General features: G+C 47.7%; 1 protein-coding gene across 6 annotated transcripts in view; it reads left to right on the top strand.

Annotated features, from left to right (window-relative positions):
* The window catches only part of PPFIBP1 (PPFIA binding protein 1), a 40,964-nt gene extending 25,076 nt beyond the window's left edge, over window positions 1-15,888 (top strand). For 2 of the 6 annotated variants that reach the window (XM_040987408.1, XM_040987410.1), the window contains 14 exons: window positions 354-383; window positions 1,416-1,587; window positions 2,030-2,062; window positions 4,450-4,594; window positions 4,892-5,020; window positions 7,413-7,563; window positions 8,212-8,323; window positions 8,439-8,527; window positions 11,186-11,308; window positions 12,177-12,302; window positions 13,081-13,269; window positions 14,050-14,229; window positions 15,120-15,185; window positions 15,322-15,888. In XM_040987408.1, the coding sequence (XP_040843342.1) occupies window positions 354-383; window positions 1,416-1,587; window positions 2,030-2,062; window positions 4,450-4,594; window positions 4,892-5,020; window positions 7,413-7,563; window positions 8,212-8,323; window positions 8,439-8,527; window positions 11,186-11,308; window positions 12,177-12,302; window positions 13,081-13,269; window positions 14,050-14,229; window positions 15,120-15,185; window positions 15,322-15,408 (1,632 nt within the window). In that variant the 3' untranslated portion in view covers window positions 15,409-15,888. The remainder of the gene's footprint in view (window positions 1-353; window positions 384-1,415; window positions 1,588-2,029; window positions 2,063-4,449; window positions 4,595-4,891; window positions 5,021-7,412; window positions 7,564-8,211; window positions 8,324-8,438; window positions 8,528-11,185; window positions 11,309-12,176; window positions 12,303-13,080; window positions 13,270-14,049; window positions 14,230-15,119; window positions 15,186-15,321) is intronic. The other 4 variants (XM_040987409.1, XM_040987411.1, XM_040987412.1 and 1 more) reach the window with 2 other exon arrangements.
* Window positions 15,889-15,981: the final 93 nt, after the last annotated feature.

The following is a 15,981-nucleotide window of genomic DNA, read 5'->3' on the forward strand; positions in this document are numbered from 1 at the left end:
TTGTTTTGTTTGGGTTTTTTTTTTTTTAAAGATCACTGCTTTTCTTCTACTCTGAGAAGAAAATATTTTGGTATTTTCATCTTTGACTATTTTGCAACTAAAACTCTTGTGAAGACTTTGTGATTGCTTTCATGCAAAACTATGAGACAGCACAGGGATGAGTCCCAAGAAGTCTCAGTGTGAAGGGTGAAAAGCCGAGCATGGAATCCCAAACAGGGACTTTAATAAAAATATCTGAGGCATAAGTGAAACTAAAGTTGAATAGCTTCGAGATAGATATGTAGTTTTTAATTTCTTGAAGGGTATGTGACAAATTCTGAGTACGTGACAACCTTGTGTATTGCCTCTTACAGGAAAAGGAGTCACTCTCGAAGCCTTCAGAGGTAACCCAACAGCAACATAAAAATGCATGCAACATCCATGACCAGTAAACTACCTAAATGTCTCCAGTAGACTAAAGCTCTCAGAACCTCAAAAGTATCATGCTGAATGAAAGATGCCAGATACCAAGCCGGCCTGGGAGGCAGTTCCATGGCTAGGAGTATGCGGAAGGAAACTGCTGGCTGCCGGTGGTAGGAGGAGATGGTCAGGTTTTCCCTGACAGTGCTGGAAATGTTGAGGAGCTCCATGGGGACCGTGGTGCCACAGCACGGTGACTGTGCTGGAATGCCAATGGCTCAGGGCAAGGGAGGAAGTTCCGTGTTGTGTGGAGCTGACCCCAACAAGAAAACCAGCTTGTGCACCTGTGTCTCCTCTCCGTCCTCTCCACTTCAAAACGAACCAGAAAGGGCAAGAGAAATTAGAGAAGCAACTTAGTAAACGAACAAACAACCTCACAACAGCTCCGGTGCTGCCGTTGCCAGTTCAGTTGGCTAAACAGCTCAAAAATGGTTCAGGATTATCGTGTCACTTTGTCATCCTCTAATACTGAATATAGCTGGCATCAGATCTCGCTGTATTGCTCATGTGGAAGCTTGGGCCTGTATCGATTGTATCAGCGCCTGTGTGGTGTAGTTATTTGAGTATAAACTTGCTGCCTGGGCTGTGACGTGAGGATTAGAAAAGTGGGCAGTGTGTTCTCGGCATGTGATTCCTGTCCTTGGCAGCACACGGCAAATACAGTTTAAGCCTAAGACTTTCACTTGTCATAAATATTGACAGCCTAAAGCACACAGAGTTCAAATGGATGCAGAGCAGGTTGTTCTCGTTGCTGTTGTTTCTGACGTAACTGCCAGAACTGCCCTTTTGAACTGGACCCTCACTTGGTGTCGGTGGTCAGTGTGTCGATGCAGTCTTTATGTTAAGTAACCTCATGACTGAGCTCGTAGGAGGCAGCCTAGCCTGTCCTGATTCCGGCCCCACCCCCGCCACCACACCGCCGTGCCAGCTTCTGCCCTTGTCGTCCCTTTTCTCAGGACAAGCTTCCGGGGCAGAGCAACACGCTGGGGAGCCTGCCACCCAAGGCTCCGCGCCCCGAGGCCCCTGCAGATGATAACCCCTTTGGGACCCGCAAAGCCAGGGCATCCTTTGGCCGGGGCTTCTTCAAGATCAAAAGCAGCAAGAGGACAGCAAGCGCACCCAACTTGGGTAAGTGTGGTCGCAGCACCTTTGCTTCTGGAAGGAGAAGAGACGAGGCTGTCCTCTCCCCTCCCCTGCCCATTTCTTTCTCTGCAGAAAAGGTCAAGGGTGTAAGAGGGCGGGGTGAGCAGAAAAGGTGTCCTTAGATGGGATTTAGCGATATGAATATTCTCAGGCCCACAACCTTCTCTCTCTCGCTCGCTCTCTGAAATTGGCGGAAAGCCTCAAAACCATACTGGTCCCTGGCGTCCCTGCGGGTCCTTCAGTGGTGGGTAGGTAACTGCGTGGGGCAGTCCCAGTGGAATCTGTGTGGAACCTCAGGGCCAGGTGCCACCCTGCTCTTCCTGTCCCGTGCATCCTTGCTGGGAGTCTGACTGGTGTCCCTTCTGTCACCCCTGTGTTTTCTCCCTGGGGCTCCGTGTGATTGTGTGCGTTGTTGGGATATCTGAAGATCGTAAACGAAGTGCCAGTGCACCCACCTTAGGTATCGTACCCCTGCATGCCAGCCTTTGCCAGCGCTGTGCTGTCAGAACATTCTAACCCTTGCTCTCGCCATCTGCGATCTCTTAGACAAGTGAGCCAGCCAGCAGCAATCACAAAAACGAAAAACAACCCGCAGAGCTGTTTGTCCCAGAGCGTTGCTTATACCTGCTGCTGCCAGGGAGGCCAAAGAGCCTGCGCTGAATGCTACTCCAGGCCTGAATGCTACTGTACCAGGCGCTAATGATCCACAGCCGTGTCTGGGAGCGGCCCTGGGAGCAACAGCATCCCTCGGGGCACAGGGCAGGAGTGTGTGGATGCCACAGGGGTGTACTAGGACACCCACAGGGCATGCACAGCATCACACACTGGCTGCCCAGCACTCCCCTTGGCTCCAGAAAGAAGGGTTTCCTGCCAAAACAGAGAGGCTGTCAAGAGACATGGAAGATGATCATTTTTTAAAAAAAAGACTTATGTATTTTTATTGGAAAGGCAGATTTACAGAGAGAGAAGAAGAGTCAGAGAGAAAGATTTTATATCCACTGATTCACTCCCCAAATGGCCACAGCAGCGCAGCTAAGCCTATCTGAAACCAGGAGCTTCTTTCAAATCTCCCACATGGGTGCAGGGGTCTAAGGACTTGGGCCATCCACCCCACTGCTTTCCCAGGCCATAAGAAAGGTGCTGGATAAGAAGTGAAGCAGCAGAACCTGAACCAGCACCTATATGGAGTCCTGTGCTTGTAGCCAGAGGAATAGCCAGTTGAGCCATGGTGCTGGCCTCTAAGATGATCATTTTTCAAGACATTCTCTTAGGGGAACATTTTCCTGATCTGTCACTGCTTTAGAGGTAGCAGTCACCCCCAGGAAGGACAGAGGTCTGCGTGATTTCAGGAGACAGTCAGCTCAGTTTTCCTCTTTGTAGGCAAAGATACAGTAAGGGGGGGAAAAAGCCCTCAAAATCAAAAGAGAAAAACATACAACACTTTCCAAATGAGGACGACGAAGCCCGACTCTCAGGAACAGCTGTGCCCATCCTGGTGGTGGTGTGAGATGGAAAGATCCCATTAGGTTCTTCGCAACAGGTGCTGCTTCCTCGTACAGATGCCCACAGATCTGCCCACATGGCCCAACAAGGGCAACTACTCTGTTTAATAGTAGCAAGCATCTAGACCGAGCACTGGCTGCACAGGATGCACTGATCTGTCCGGGCCACTGAACCAGAGCCTTCCTGTCACTTTCCCAGAAGTGCATTGCCAGTGTCAGGAGGCCTGCGCTGCTTACCATAACCTCTGATCAGCCACAGCTCTGCTTTGTAGTGAAAGGCAGCCTCTGCCACGTGTGTGTCCTGCCGTAGCACTGTTCTGTGATGTCTGTGCAACTTGGACTCTCCTTGATAGAAAGTCTAAAACCTCACGTGCTGGAGAACAGCAGCCGTCCTGCTCCACAGAGGGACAGCTGGAAGGGCCAAAAAAACGTAGTTCACAAAAACTTAGGCCCACCCAACGCAGTGTTCTGTCAGTACCAAGGCCACAGTAAGTTGGAAGGTCTTCCTTAGTTGAAGGCTTGCTAGAATTAGGTGACTGATTCGTTATAGATGCCAAAGGGGAGGAAGGAATAGGAAGAAAGTGACCTAGGGTTTGAACTTGGGTGACAGAGAGATAATTTGGTTAAAAATTAATTGAATATCAAATAGAAAAAAGTGAGGCAGAGAAGACTGAGGGAAATTGAGTGGATTCGTGGAATCCAAAAGGCTCTGGATGCTCATTTGGCAGTGGGTACTGGAAGACATTGAAGCTGGATGGTGGGGTGGAAGGGCAGGGAGAGAGAGAGAGAAATAGAGAGAGAGAGAGTGTGTTTAGCCAGAGACTTAGGTGGCAGCTACTTAGAAATGAGCAAAGCTTTCTCTGGCTGCGCTGGCAGGAGATCCTTTCCTGGAACCTGGAGCAGGACTGTGGAGTAGAGGAGGAGAAGCAAGCACAGGCCTGCCCCAGGCAAGAGGCACTGTTCAGGGGACAGGCACAGTGTCAGGCAAGATGTGCAAAGGTGGTGCTTTTGAAGCTTGAAACATTCTACTACGGCAGGATGGAGACTAACTTCATTATGAATTCACATTGCTCAAGGAAAGAACATGGCAGCACCACCACATGTGTTTAGTTTCCAAAGGATTCCACTTTTGAGTTAATTAGCTTTGCTCTCAATGGTGTTGACTATAGAGTGGAACACATCTGGGTTACCTGTTTCAACGTGTACAGGGAGCTCTTTCTAACACACCTGCTTGTAGACCAGCAGCAGCAGAAGATTAAGTGGTGAAAACCGAGAAGGTTGACGTCTAGTCATGTTTCTTCCCTACTTTACGATTCATCAAGTCTTTATTCTGTTCTTGGAATAGCTGAAACAGAGAAGGAGGCAGCGGAGCACCTGGATCTGGCTGGGATGGCTTCTCGGCCAAAAGATTCCCAGGGTCCCTTCCAGCTGTCTCCCCCGTCTCCGGATTCCAAAAAGAAATCCAGAGGTATCATGAAGCTCTTTGGCAAGTAAGTACAAGTGAGAAGGTGGGGTGTGCCTTGTCTTGCATGTTGCTCCTGGTAGGCACGGGTGGCGCACTGGCTGAGTGTGAGTGCAAAATTATAGGGCTCTTCTGTCTCTCTTGTGGGAGCAAGATTGTTATTTGGGTTCATTCACTGTTTGCCTTCAGTCACCGTTTCCGTTAAGACATCTTTTAGATATCTACTTAGACTTCTAAGATGTGTGTGCCATTGTTATGCTGCCATTAACAAGCCCAAGGCCCCCTTGTGTCTAATACGCAGCAACGTATGTTGTGTCTTCTTCAGACTTAGAAGAAGTCAGTCCACTACATTCAACCCAGATGACATGTGTGAGCCTGAATTCAAAAGAGGGGGGACCAGGGCAACAGCAGGGCCCCGACTGGGCTGGTCTCGAGATTTGGGACAGTCTAACAGGTAAGAAGCCAAATGGACGGGCTCTTGTGTTGCATGCTTACACACCTGAACTTAGCCAAAGGCTGTGAAGTAATTTTGTGTTGAATCCTTGTGAACACCTGGCATGGTGGGAAAAGCGCTAGAAGCCCTAGTTTGAAAATCTAAAACCTTTTGCCCATCATTATGAAACTACAAATGGAAGAAAAAACAAAATCTCACACCTGAGCTCATGTGACAGGTTGAAGTCTAAATGCAGGAACACTAAAAATATTGTTAAGACTTCCTGTCGAAAGTGTATATGAAACAGAACTAGATGGCATACCTACACTTAGGATTCAGCCCCAAGGCATCTCATCATGTGCATGCAAAAATTTAGAATAACGAATACTCAGCTGCACTGTCCCAGGGTTGTACAATCAAAAGCATTGCTTATTTCTGTGTCTAATGGAAAGGTCTGTTATTTGCTAGAGTGCTAAAACTAGCCAATTTTTTGAACCAAGATAAACACAGAAGGTGTGGACTGTGTGTGCCAAGTAAGGAGTCAAGGCAAAAATGTCAGCTACATCCCCAGAGTGGTGGCCTAGTGGCTAAATCCTTGCCTTGCAACTGCCAGGATATCCTATATGGGTGCTGGTTTGTGCCCCAGTTGCTCCACTTCCCATCCAGCTCCCTGCGTGTAGCCTGTGAAAGCAGTAGAGGATGGCCCAAAGCCTTGGGACCCTGCACCCATGTGGGAGAGCCAGAAGAGGCTCCTGGCTTTGGATCAAGTTAGCTCTGCCCATTGTGGCTATTTGGAGAGTGAAAACAGCAGACTGAAAGGTCTTTCTGTCTCTCCTTTCTCTGTAAATTCGCCTTTCCGATAAAAAATAAACAAATAAGTAAGTCAGCAATGGTTTGGGAACTTGAATTTTATGTAGTCATTATATTAGATGTCCAAGAAAGCAGAGCCTTGAAAGATGGATTTCCATAGTGGTTAAGAGTAGCTTCTAGAATCAAACTCTTTGAACTTAATTTCTGGCCTTACTACTTTCCACCAGCTGACTTCCATGTTCCCTGCCTTGGTTTTCTTATCATCAGAATCATCATCACCATGCACATAATTAGTACCCATCCTGTGGGCCTGGCGGAATAGCCTATTGGCAAAAGTCCTCGCCTTGCATGCATTGAGATCCCATATGGGGACCGGTTCTAATCCCTGTAGCCCTGCTTCCCATCCAGATCCCTGCTTATGGCTTGGAAAGGCAGTCGAGGATAGCCGAAGGCCTTGGGACCCTGAACCTGCATGGGAGACCTAGAAGAGGCTCCTGGCTTCGGTTGGCTCAGCTCTGGCCGTTGCAGCTGCTTGCGGAGTGAATCAACGGGTGGAGGATCTTCCTTTCTGTCTTTCCTCCTCTCTGTATATCTGACTTTCCGATGGAAAATAAAATAAATGTAAAAAAAAAAAAGTAATAATAATTAGTACCCATCCAAAAAGGTGGTAGGGTGGATTAAATCAATTTATGCGCGTTAAGAACTACTGGCCATAATAAGAACTACTGAAGGCGCATAACGACATAAGTCCTATAGGGATTCTTGGGTTTACCAAAGGGATGTAATGTTTAGTCTGTTAGTGCTCTAAAAATTTGCCACAGTCATTATTAGGGTTTGGAGTGATCTGAGACTTGTGCGCCAACATACTGAACAGAAAAGGGCAGGGTAAACAGGCAGGGTCCAGGGCGTTGGTGCTGAATCTTATAGGTTGGGCTGGAAGGCTTTTCAACACAGTCCCTCCCACATGGGCGGAATGTTGTTTTGGTCAAGGGGACTGTGGCTCAGGAGCAAACTCTTTTTTCAGATACCAGTAGTATCGTTTGCCATCTGTCTTTGTACACAGGGGAGGACTTTGTTGTGCCATTTTAGAGTCATGAATATCTTTACATTTGTTTCCAAACAGCAGCACTATTTTGTATATCAACAAAATAAGAAATCCTGCCTGGGTGTCTCTTTTTTCTTGTGCTCGGTGGTGACATCTCCTTGACTGCTCTCTTGCCATCCGGAGAGAAACCGTAATTCTGCTAAAGTTAGGCTTACACTTCTTTTAGCATGAACAGTTTCTGGGGGGTATCCAGCCTTGAGACAGCACTGCCTGAAACTGGTGTAGTGGTTCATGCTGGTTGAGCTGCGTGGTCTGTGAAACACATCCATGTGAAAGCATGTCAAATGTTCTGTGGTTTCATGAGACACAAAGCAAGTGATCTTAGGGTACTTTTCAACTCCCGTATCGCTTCTTGCCGCCCAAGTAGGCATTAACCAGGAAGCTGTGTCGCCAGGGAATTTCCTTATGTACTGACCCAGTGTGCAGTTGTTTGAAACTGATGATAAAACATGGCTTGGCTTTCAATCGCTCTTTGTGTGGCTGTTTGCTTTCCTGCAGTGACTTGGATATGCCGTTTGCCAAATGGACCAAGGAGCAAGTTTGCAATTGGCTCGTGGAACAGGGCCTGGGGTCCTACCTGAATTCTGGCAAGCACTGGATCGCCTCTGGCCAAACACTTTTGCAAGCCTCTCAACAAGATCTAGAAAAGGTGATCACTTCCCTGTGTTGTTTACAGACAAGCTGGGGAAGCAAATGTGAACATAGGGTTGTTTTGTATTATAGAAAGTGGTGTGGGTGGAACCAGCAAGAGCTTTTGAAAAAGTCTGGGTTTCTGACTGCTTCCTGCTTGTTTTATATTGTGAGCTGCCAAAGAAGGACCTGGCCTTGATGCTTCTGTAGGGGACCCTTAAGCTGTGGGGCACTAAATTAAAAATGATAATTCAATCACAATAACCTTAAACTTATACCTCTTTAAAATCATTCTGTGGCTTTATCTTCTCCATGTGCAATTCTGTGCAAAGAGATAAAAAGATGTGTCCTGCATTTTATGTTCACATGTTACACATTTTTCCCCAGTTAGCACTTTGCACAAAGTTAAGAGTGAAATCATCATTGGGGTGCTTCAATTTCTTCCTCACAAAGAAAATGAATCACCAGGGAATGTCTCCCACAACCCTGAACTGTTTGTGGTGGTCTTGGCTTCCTAGGGGCCATTTGTTCAGCAACATTGCAACAAATCACTCTTCTAACTTCATGTAGAATTGGGTCTCTGATGCTGGAATCAGAATCCATTGATGGTGGTATCCAACCTGTGAGGATGGAACTGTAAAGTCGGTTCTTCCGTTTGTTGTCCCAGGAACTCGGAATCAAGCATTCCCTTCACCGAAAGAAACTACAGCTGGCCTTGCAAGCTCTGGGATCCGAGGAAGAGACCAATCATGGCAAGCTGGACTTCATCTGGGTCACGAGTAAGAGAGGTTTACACTGTTAAAAAAAAAAAAAATAAGTGCTGCTGCTTTCTCTTTGCTCACCAGAACAGGTGTTCATTCCTTGGCCTTGTGAACACTGCTTACTCTCCTTCAGGATGGCTGGACGATATTGGCCTGCCCCAGTACAAGACCCAGTTTGATGAAGGACTGGTGGATGGCCGGATGCTACATTATATGACCATTGTAAGTGATTTGCTCTGGGGTTTAGGGGAGTAAGCAAACTAGAATGTTTTCACCGTGACTTCCAGTGGACTCTTTTGGGAGGTGACAGGTGTACTTTGTGTGAAGTTGAAGTTGCCAGGGTTTGCAACAGCCTTGAGATGCTCTGAAGTGCCCGGGTAGGCTTATTTACACTGAGCTAGCCAGAAAGTGGATGTCTTGTTTATTCAGCAATGTAAACGTTGGAGTGTCCTCCCTGGGTGAATTTTACGGTGTGAATGACAGTTCATAAACATATTTTAAAGTGGAAGGTGGGGCTTGGAAGCCCTGGCAGCTTGTGGGTTATGCATTCTCGTATGCAAGGACCGTTCAGCAGAATTCTCCCTCTGACCTCACAGCCCATGGCTAGAAGGGCTGTTCCCTGCTCAACAGCAGTGGGAGCGATGGATCTCAGAACAACCTTATTATGCATTCTTCTCCCCTTAAAGATACTTTTGTTTAAAAAGCCTCTTGTGAGCTAGGCTAAGCACCAAGCCACCACGGGTATCTCCTTGAAATATGTGGAAAGTTTCGACCATCTAAGTTGTGTAGGCATTTCTCAACATCAGAAAAATTGGGAAGTGCAGACATTTGATCTTATGGCTGATAACAGCCTTGTCTCAGAGTGCTTGAATTCGATTCCCAGCTTCAGTTCCTGATTCTAGCTTTCTGTACATTCAGACCCTGGGAGGCAGTGATAATGGTTCTGGTGACTGGGTTGCTACCGCCTGCTTAGGAGTCCTGGATGAGGCTCCTGGCTCCTGGGTTCACCCTTTCCCCCTTCCCCAACCATTATGGGCCTTTGAAGAATGAATCAGCAAATGGGCACTCTCCCTTTCTCTGTCTCTCAAATAAGCAAGTTAAATGAAATATATTGACATGGGCTTCACAAGAGGAGGGAGAACTCTGAAACTCAGCTCTGGGGTTTGTTTGCTTCTCTTGGCGTTGGACCAGGGTCCCTCCCTTGGTGGGCACATGCTATAAGTCTGTGTGGATGACCCCAGGACATGTGGTACATGACATTGTGCCAGGTGTGCCTCCGAGCGTTCTCCTCATGTTAATACTCAACTCTGTTTATAGACAAGGAAACAAAGGAATTGAAAGATTAGAAACCATGTTTCCACAGTTAGAAAGTAGCAGAAACTAAGAGTGTTTTGAACCCGAGCTATTTTCAGATCCATGCTTATAATAGCTCACTGTTCCGTGTGGAACACATTCAGTAAATATTTGCCTGCTTATCTAGGTGGGAGTGTGTTTCCCTCCAAGTGTGAGCAAATTCAGGCTTAACATTACAGGCAGCACACAGACAGGTTATATGATCAAAAAAAGAGAATAACTCACCTTGGGAAAATCGACCCTAGATATTCCAAGTTAAAAAAAAAAAATCTATTTTTACTGTGGCTTCAAAGATTTGATCCTGGGACAGAAAAAGGACTTTAGTGGAAGAATTAATAATGAAGTCTGTAGTTTTTGATAAGTGCACCATGGCTATTTAAGATACAGAAATTGGGCAAAAGGTATACTTAGGACAATGTATTATTTTGGCGTCTTTTCTACACACCTAACACTTTTTAAAGCAAAGTTTTTAAGAATCTGGAGGTTTAAAAAGTTTCAAAACAAAGGTTGTTTTGACTTAAGTCTATGGTAAAAGAATCCCTCCTTTTAAAAAAAAAATCTTCAAAATATAAAGATTTCCCCAAAGGTTAGCATTCTGTTTACATTGCAATAATTATACACTCAGGTTTCTTAAAAACAAGAACCACCACCTCATAGATAAAAAGATGCAGTGAAGTGTTTGTAATACATTTCTAAAATGGTTACATTTATTTTTAAACTTCTTATAAGGTATTGCTTTTAAGAAATTAACCTAGAAAATTACCAGGCAATGATTTTTACTTAATAGCCTTAAAGATTTATAAGATTGCCTGATGTTTTTATTTGAAAAAAAAAAACATTTCTATAGTAGATTAAGAAGCATGTTATCAGAAAGGCACGCCTGAAGTGTGTGTCTTCCTTGTTGATGTTCTGGGTGTGTTTGGAAGTAGACAAGGGTGCTTATCGTTCTCCTGTTCCCCCTGTCTGTCTCTGAACTCATTGGTTTGGTCTGTTGGCACGTAGGAGAAAGTTTCCTTGCAAGGGGTTGAGATCAGTGTGAAACATCGATGGCTTGTGACTTGTCACTCTCCCCTTCACTTTCACCAACACCTTTGTGCTGGTTGACATTGAGTATCCGAGATGCGGGATCATCTGGGGCTAGAGCAGTTGTAAGGCCAGAGCACGGTAGAGCAAAAGCATTCTGAGTTACTCTCCATCTCCCGTGGGCTGCCTTAGTTAGCAAAGCCACACTCTGATCTTGGAGGAACTCGGTTGGCTCTGAGCCATGCACTGTGAAAGGGACTTGGGGCCGTGCCTTGAATTGTGCTCAAGTACCTGCTTTGTCTGCAGACAATTTTGACACTTGAGGAGACAAACCATAACAAGTGAATCTGAGCAATGGCCTGGCGCAGTGCAGCGTGATGGAAACAGGAATTGATCTGAGCCCCAGGAAGCTGTTGATTCAGAGCAGGAAGGGTGGTTCTGGGGTTGGCGGGGCTCCCTCTGCCAGCGGGCACAGCCAGCGCCTCCCTTTGCTGCTTCCCACAGGACGACTTGCTGTCACTGAAGGTCGTGAGCGTGCTCCACCACCTCAGCATCAAAAGGGCCATCCAGGTCCTGCGCCTCAACAACTTTGAGCCCAACTGCCTGCGGAGGCGACCCTCTGATGAGGTAGCGTCTCTCCCAGCCCCTCACCACAGGGAGGTGTCTGAGCATGCGCTTTGCACATTGGCCTGTGTCCAGCTGTGTGTGCAAGACTGAACGGAGGCCGAGGGGTGTCTCTGGGGGACTCAGATCCAGGCTCATTCACTCCAGAGCCCTGATGGTCACCACTATGGCCCTGAAACCCAAGTAGTTTTTCAGTTTTGCTTTCTTCTTCTGTATCTGTGTGATGTTTCCCTGGTGTGTGTGTGTGTGTGTGTGTGTGTGTGTGTGTGTGTGTGTGTGTGTGTGGTGTTTCCATGTCTCCTTAATCCACACCATGAGACCATCACCATGAAGACTCCCTCTCTTAAAGCAACATTTCCTTAGTGCATAAGGAAGCTGTAGGAACTCTGTGGCACAAACTCCTTAAAAGAAAATTAGGAAGCAGGCGCTTAGCCTGGTGGTTGAGACATGGGTGTCGAGAGTCCTGCACACATGTCAGAGTACCTGGGGTGGAGACCTGCCTCCAGCTCCTGGCTCCAGCTTCATGCCAGTGTGCACCCTGTGACGCAGCAGTAAACAGTAGATTAAGTCGTTAAGATCCCTGCTGCCCACACGGGAGTACCAGATCGAGTTACTGGTACCTGGTGTCAGCTCCCGCTGTTGCAGAGAGCAAATCAGTAGGTGGGACTTTCTCCGAGGAGTGTGTGTGTATGTGTCTCAGTAATCAGTGTAAAAGACTGAGAGTTTGGATTGGCAAGCACTTATTCCCTTCTTGGCACATTCAGCGGGATGTCGAGTAACTGCACTCGCGGGGGCAGGTTTTATAGAGCCTGCAGGTTTCCTAGTGAGGTTCCTGCAGGTGGCTGAAGCCGGTGGCTCTTTGTTCCCACAGAGCAGCATCACTCCCTCCGAGGTTCAGCAGTGGACCAACCATCGAGTGATGGAGTGGCTGCGCTCTGTGGACTTGGCTGAGTATGCCCCCAATCTCAGAGGTAGCGGCGTCCACGGCGGGCTCATGGTAAAACCCTGTTTCTGCTTTAATGCTGACCCCTCGTTTCCTTAGTGTCAGGAGTAGGGCATTCCGGGTCCCTGATCTGAAAGTCAGAATGCTGCAGAATGCGCAACTCTGTAAGTGCTGATGTGACAGTGTCAGGGGAACATCCATGCCTGACCTTCATGGGACAGGTCACAGTCCAAACATGGATGGCACCTGAAATACTGCACCTTCATGTAAGGTGTAGGAGGCGTCTGTGAAGCATCGAATTTCATGCTTAACCTTGGGACCCACATCCAAACAGCTCATTATATATTTGCAAATATTCCAAAGTTCAGAATCATCCCAAATCTGAAACCCTTCTGGTCCCAAGTGTATTTCAGAGAAATACTTGTGTGTTTGTCACAACACTAGCCTCATTTAGCCCAACTCTGCTGTGTTGTTTTGAGTGACTCTTTCAGAGTCCTTCCAGTCATAGCCATCACTGGAGATGGGCTTCAAACCCACTTCTCTTTGGTATTGAACACTATGTGGCCACGGTGCTTCTTGTGATCACATGGTAAAACCTTCAAACAGGTATAGACTGTGCTTCTAGAGAGCTCCCCTGATGTGGTACGGGCAGCAGTTTGCATTTCCAAATGAGCCCTGTCACTTGCTTGCTCACTCACTGGATCAACGTCCATGTCCCATTTGTCTCTCTCAGCGTAGGGGTTTGGGGAGAGGGGTAGTCACTGGAGGGAACCTTGGTGAACGACAGAGCACAGTGCACATGTGGCCCCATCGCGTCTGACTCCTCCCGCAGGTGCTGGAGCCGCGTTTCAATGTGGAGACAATGGCTCAGTTACTGAACATCCCACCGAACAAGACCTTGCTGCGGAGGCACCTGGCCACTCACTTCAACCTCCTGATTGGCGCCGAGGCCCAGCGCCAGAAACGAGACGCCATGGAGCTGCCTGATTACGTCCTCCTCACAGCCACGGCCAAAGTGAAGGTGGTTCTGGCTTGTCCTGTTCTGTGGCTGCCCGAAGCAGAGGCTTTGGTTGTGGCTGTTAGCCTGGGAGTTCTGTTTTCTGTGGTGTGTGGGTTAAATGACTAGGCATCGATAAGAGAAAGCATCTGGAAAGGTTTCTGCTTGAGAAGTGGGCTTACTTGGCATTAGCAACAACAAAGGAGTGTGATGCTGGCTTATGCCATTGACATGTTTCCAATGCAGCAAACCCAGGGCGTGGTTCCCGGTCATTTTGGTTTTTACATAATCAAACTAAGACACTATGGTACCTCTCTCAGCAGGTGCAGTATCTGTAGCTCATTTCTGACCAACCTTAAGTGTCAGGAGTAGATCCTGATGAGATGACTCCAGATAGACCAGCCAGGAAGGGCTGTTTCCTCATGCCTCTGGACTTGTGGGTCATCTCCAACTCAGAGGGCTACTTCTTCTTTTAAATGCTGCTGACATCAGCCCTCTTGCAGGTGCCACCTCAGTGGCTTTAACAGGAAACAGCAGGGGACTTCAGAAAGCCCCCTAGAAAAATGGAATTATCTAAGTGCAGAAAATGTTTGAAATCTGTACCTTTTTCATACTTCCTGTGTTCTATGAACTTTTTAAAGACCCTATGCATGTGCCAGGTTTTTTCTATTTGTGTTGTACCCCTTCTGCCTGTCTTCTCCTCACATCACTTTTCTTGTATCAACAACTCATCGTTATTGGTATTTTGTGCTGCGAGTTCTCTCAAATATCCAGATTTTTTTTTTGTTTGATTTTCTTTTAAAGCCAAAGAAATTGACCTTCAGCAATTTTGGGAATCTGAGAAAGAAGAAACAGGAAGATGGGGAAGAGTATGTTTGTCCCATGGAACTGGGACAGGTGTCGGGGAGTGCATCTAAGAAAGGATTCAAGCCTGGCCTGGACATGCGCCTCTATGACGAGGATGACCTGGACCGTTTAGAGCAGGTGAGCGAGCCCTGAGCACGGTGCACGAACGCCTCCTGGCTCCTGGCTCTGCACATCCCGCCATGTAGCACGTGCGCCGATGCAGGATGTCTAAGGAGAAAGCAATAGCAGTAACCAACACTGAGACTGCTTACCGCATTCTGGCAACCGTCTGAGCGAGTCCTCATGGCACTGGTGTTGCTATCCTCATTTTAAAGATAAGCCAGCCAGGTGTGAGGATAGGTAACTTGCCAACGTCCTCTTACCCCTCAGGCTGGCTCCAAGCCTGTGCTGTTCAAGTCAGTAGCCCATGATGTCCCTGCTCTGTGTCAAGGAAATGTAAACATTAAAGCAAAACCTCTGGGCAAGTGTTTAGCCTACAGGTTAAAGACATCCGTTGAGACACTCATGTCCCACATCCTAGTCCCCAGGTTCAACCTCTTGATTCCATCTCCCCACACATACAGACTCAGGAAGGCAGTAGGCATGGCCTAAGTCGTCAGCTTCGTCAGGTTCCTGTCACCTGGGTGGGAGACACGGCCTTTCTGACTCTCAGGCTGATTCATTCTGGTCCAGTCCCTGCACCAGCGGTGGCTGCTGGGGAGTGAACCCAGCAAATGAGTTCTCTCTTAGTCTCTGTCCTTCCCTCCCTCTCTGCCTCTCAGATGAATAAAATTTTTTGAAAAGTCCAGGCCTGGACAGATTGCCATCCACACTCCATAACCCTTTGATACCACCATGAATCCTGAGGCCAGCTGTGTCAGTACACCCCTTTCGCCTCGTGTCCCCTTCGCTTTGTGGTCACCGAGAAAGGGCCGTCGGCACATGTGCTCTGCTGCAGCTACCGCATCAATGCCATGGGCCCTTGTTTCTTCTCTGACTCGAGTTCATGTCCCCGTACTTCCTTCCAGATGGAAGATTCAGAAGGGACGGTGAGGCAAATAGGCGCGTTCTCCGAGGGCATCAACAACCTGACAGTAAGTCTGTGAGGTGAACGGCCAAGGTCATTCAGATAAGGCCACAGGACCGCCTGTGCGCCTGGGGCGTGGGGTGGGATGTGCAGCTCTGAGCTGCTGGCCCCTCTCAGTGACTCCCCGTCTGCGTGTTTTACAGCACATGCTCAAGGAGGACGACATGTTTAAAGACTTCGCCACCTGCTCCCCCAGCACCAGCATCACGGATGAAGACTCCAATGTCTGACCTTGGTGCGGGGTTGCACATTAGGAGCCCTTGGCCCTTCTCCCTCCGCATTCCTCCAGCACCCTTGGCATGCACAACCGGCAGTGGATTGCATGTGTCCATTCAGTCCAACTTCGGCCCCTCAGAGAGCAGAAATGAAAAGCAGAGGCCATGCACCTGTCATGACGTTACTGCACAAGGGGACGCTGGTGAATGAGGCTCGGATTGTTTTTTTGTCTATTTAATATAAAAACCTGTGATATGGTCTATTTAAAGCGTTGCATTTACACTGCGTATTTTGCCACGATGTCTGCATCCGTTCACATGCCTGGGATGGAGGAGCCATGAGGCAGTGACTAAGGATGGGATTGCTGAGGTCACATCAGGCCTCGATGCCGTCACACGAGTGAATGGCACGCCGCCATGCTTCAGTCGGCTCTGCGGATTGTCTCGAAGCAGTTGGTGTGCCTCCCCAGATGCCAGCCACAGCTCCACTTGCCTCTTGTCGTCCTACTTGTTTTTATATATTTTTTCTAAATATATGTGTGTATAATATATATATATATATATACAGTACATAGATAGAAGTTTTAT

This window comes from Ochotona curzoniae, unplaced genomic scaffold, assembly GCF_017591425.1.
Source record: "Ochotona curzoniae isolate NIBS_2020 unplaced genomic scaffold, NIBS_Ocur_1.0 contig_4645, whole genome shotgun sequence".
Taxonomy (NCBI): domain Eukaryota; kingdom Metazoa; phylum Chordata; class Mammalia; order Lagomorpha; family Ochotonidae; genus Ochotona; species Ochotona curzoniae.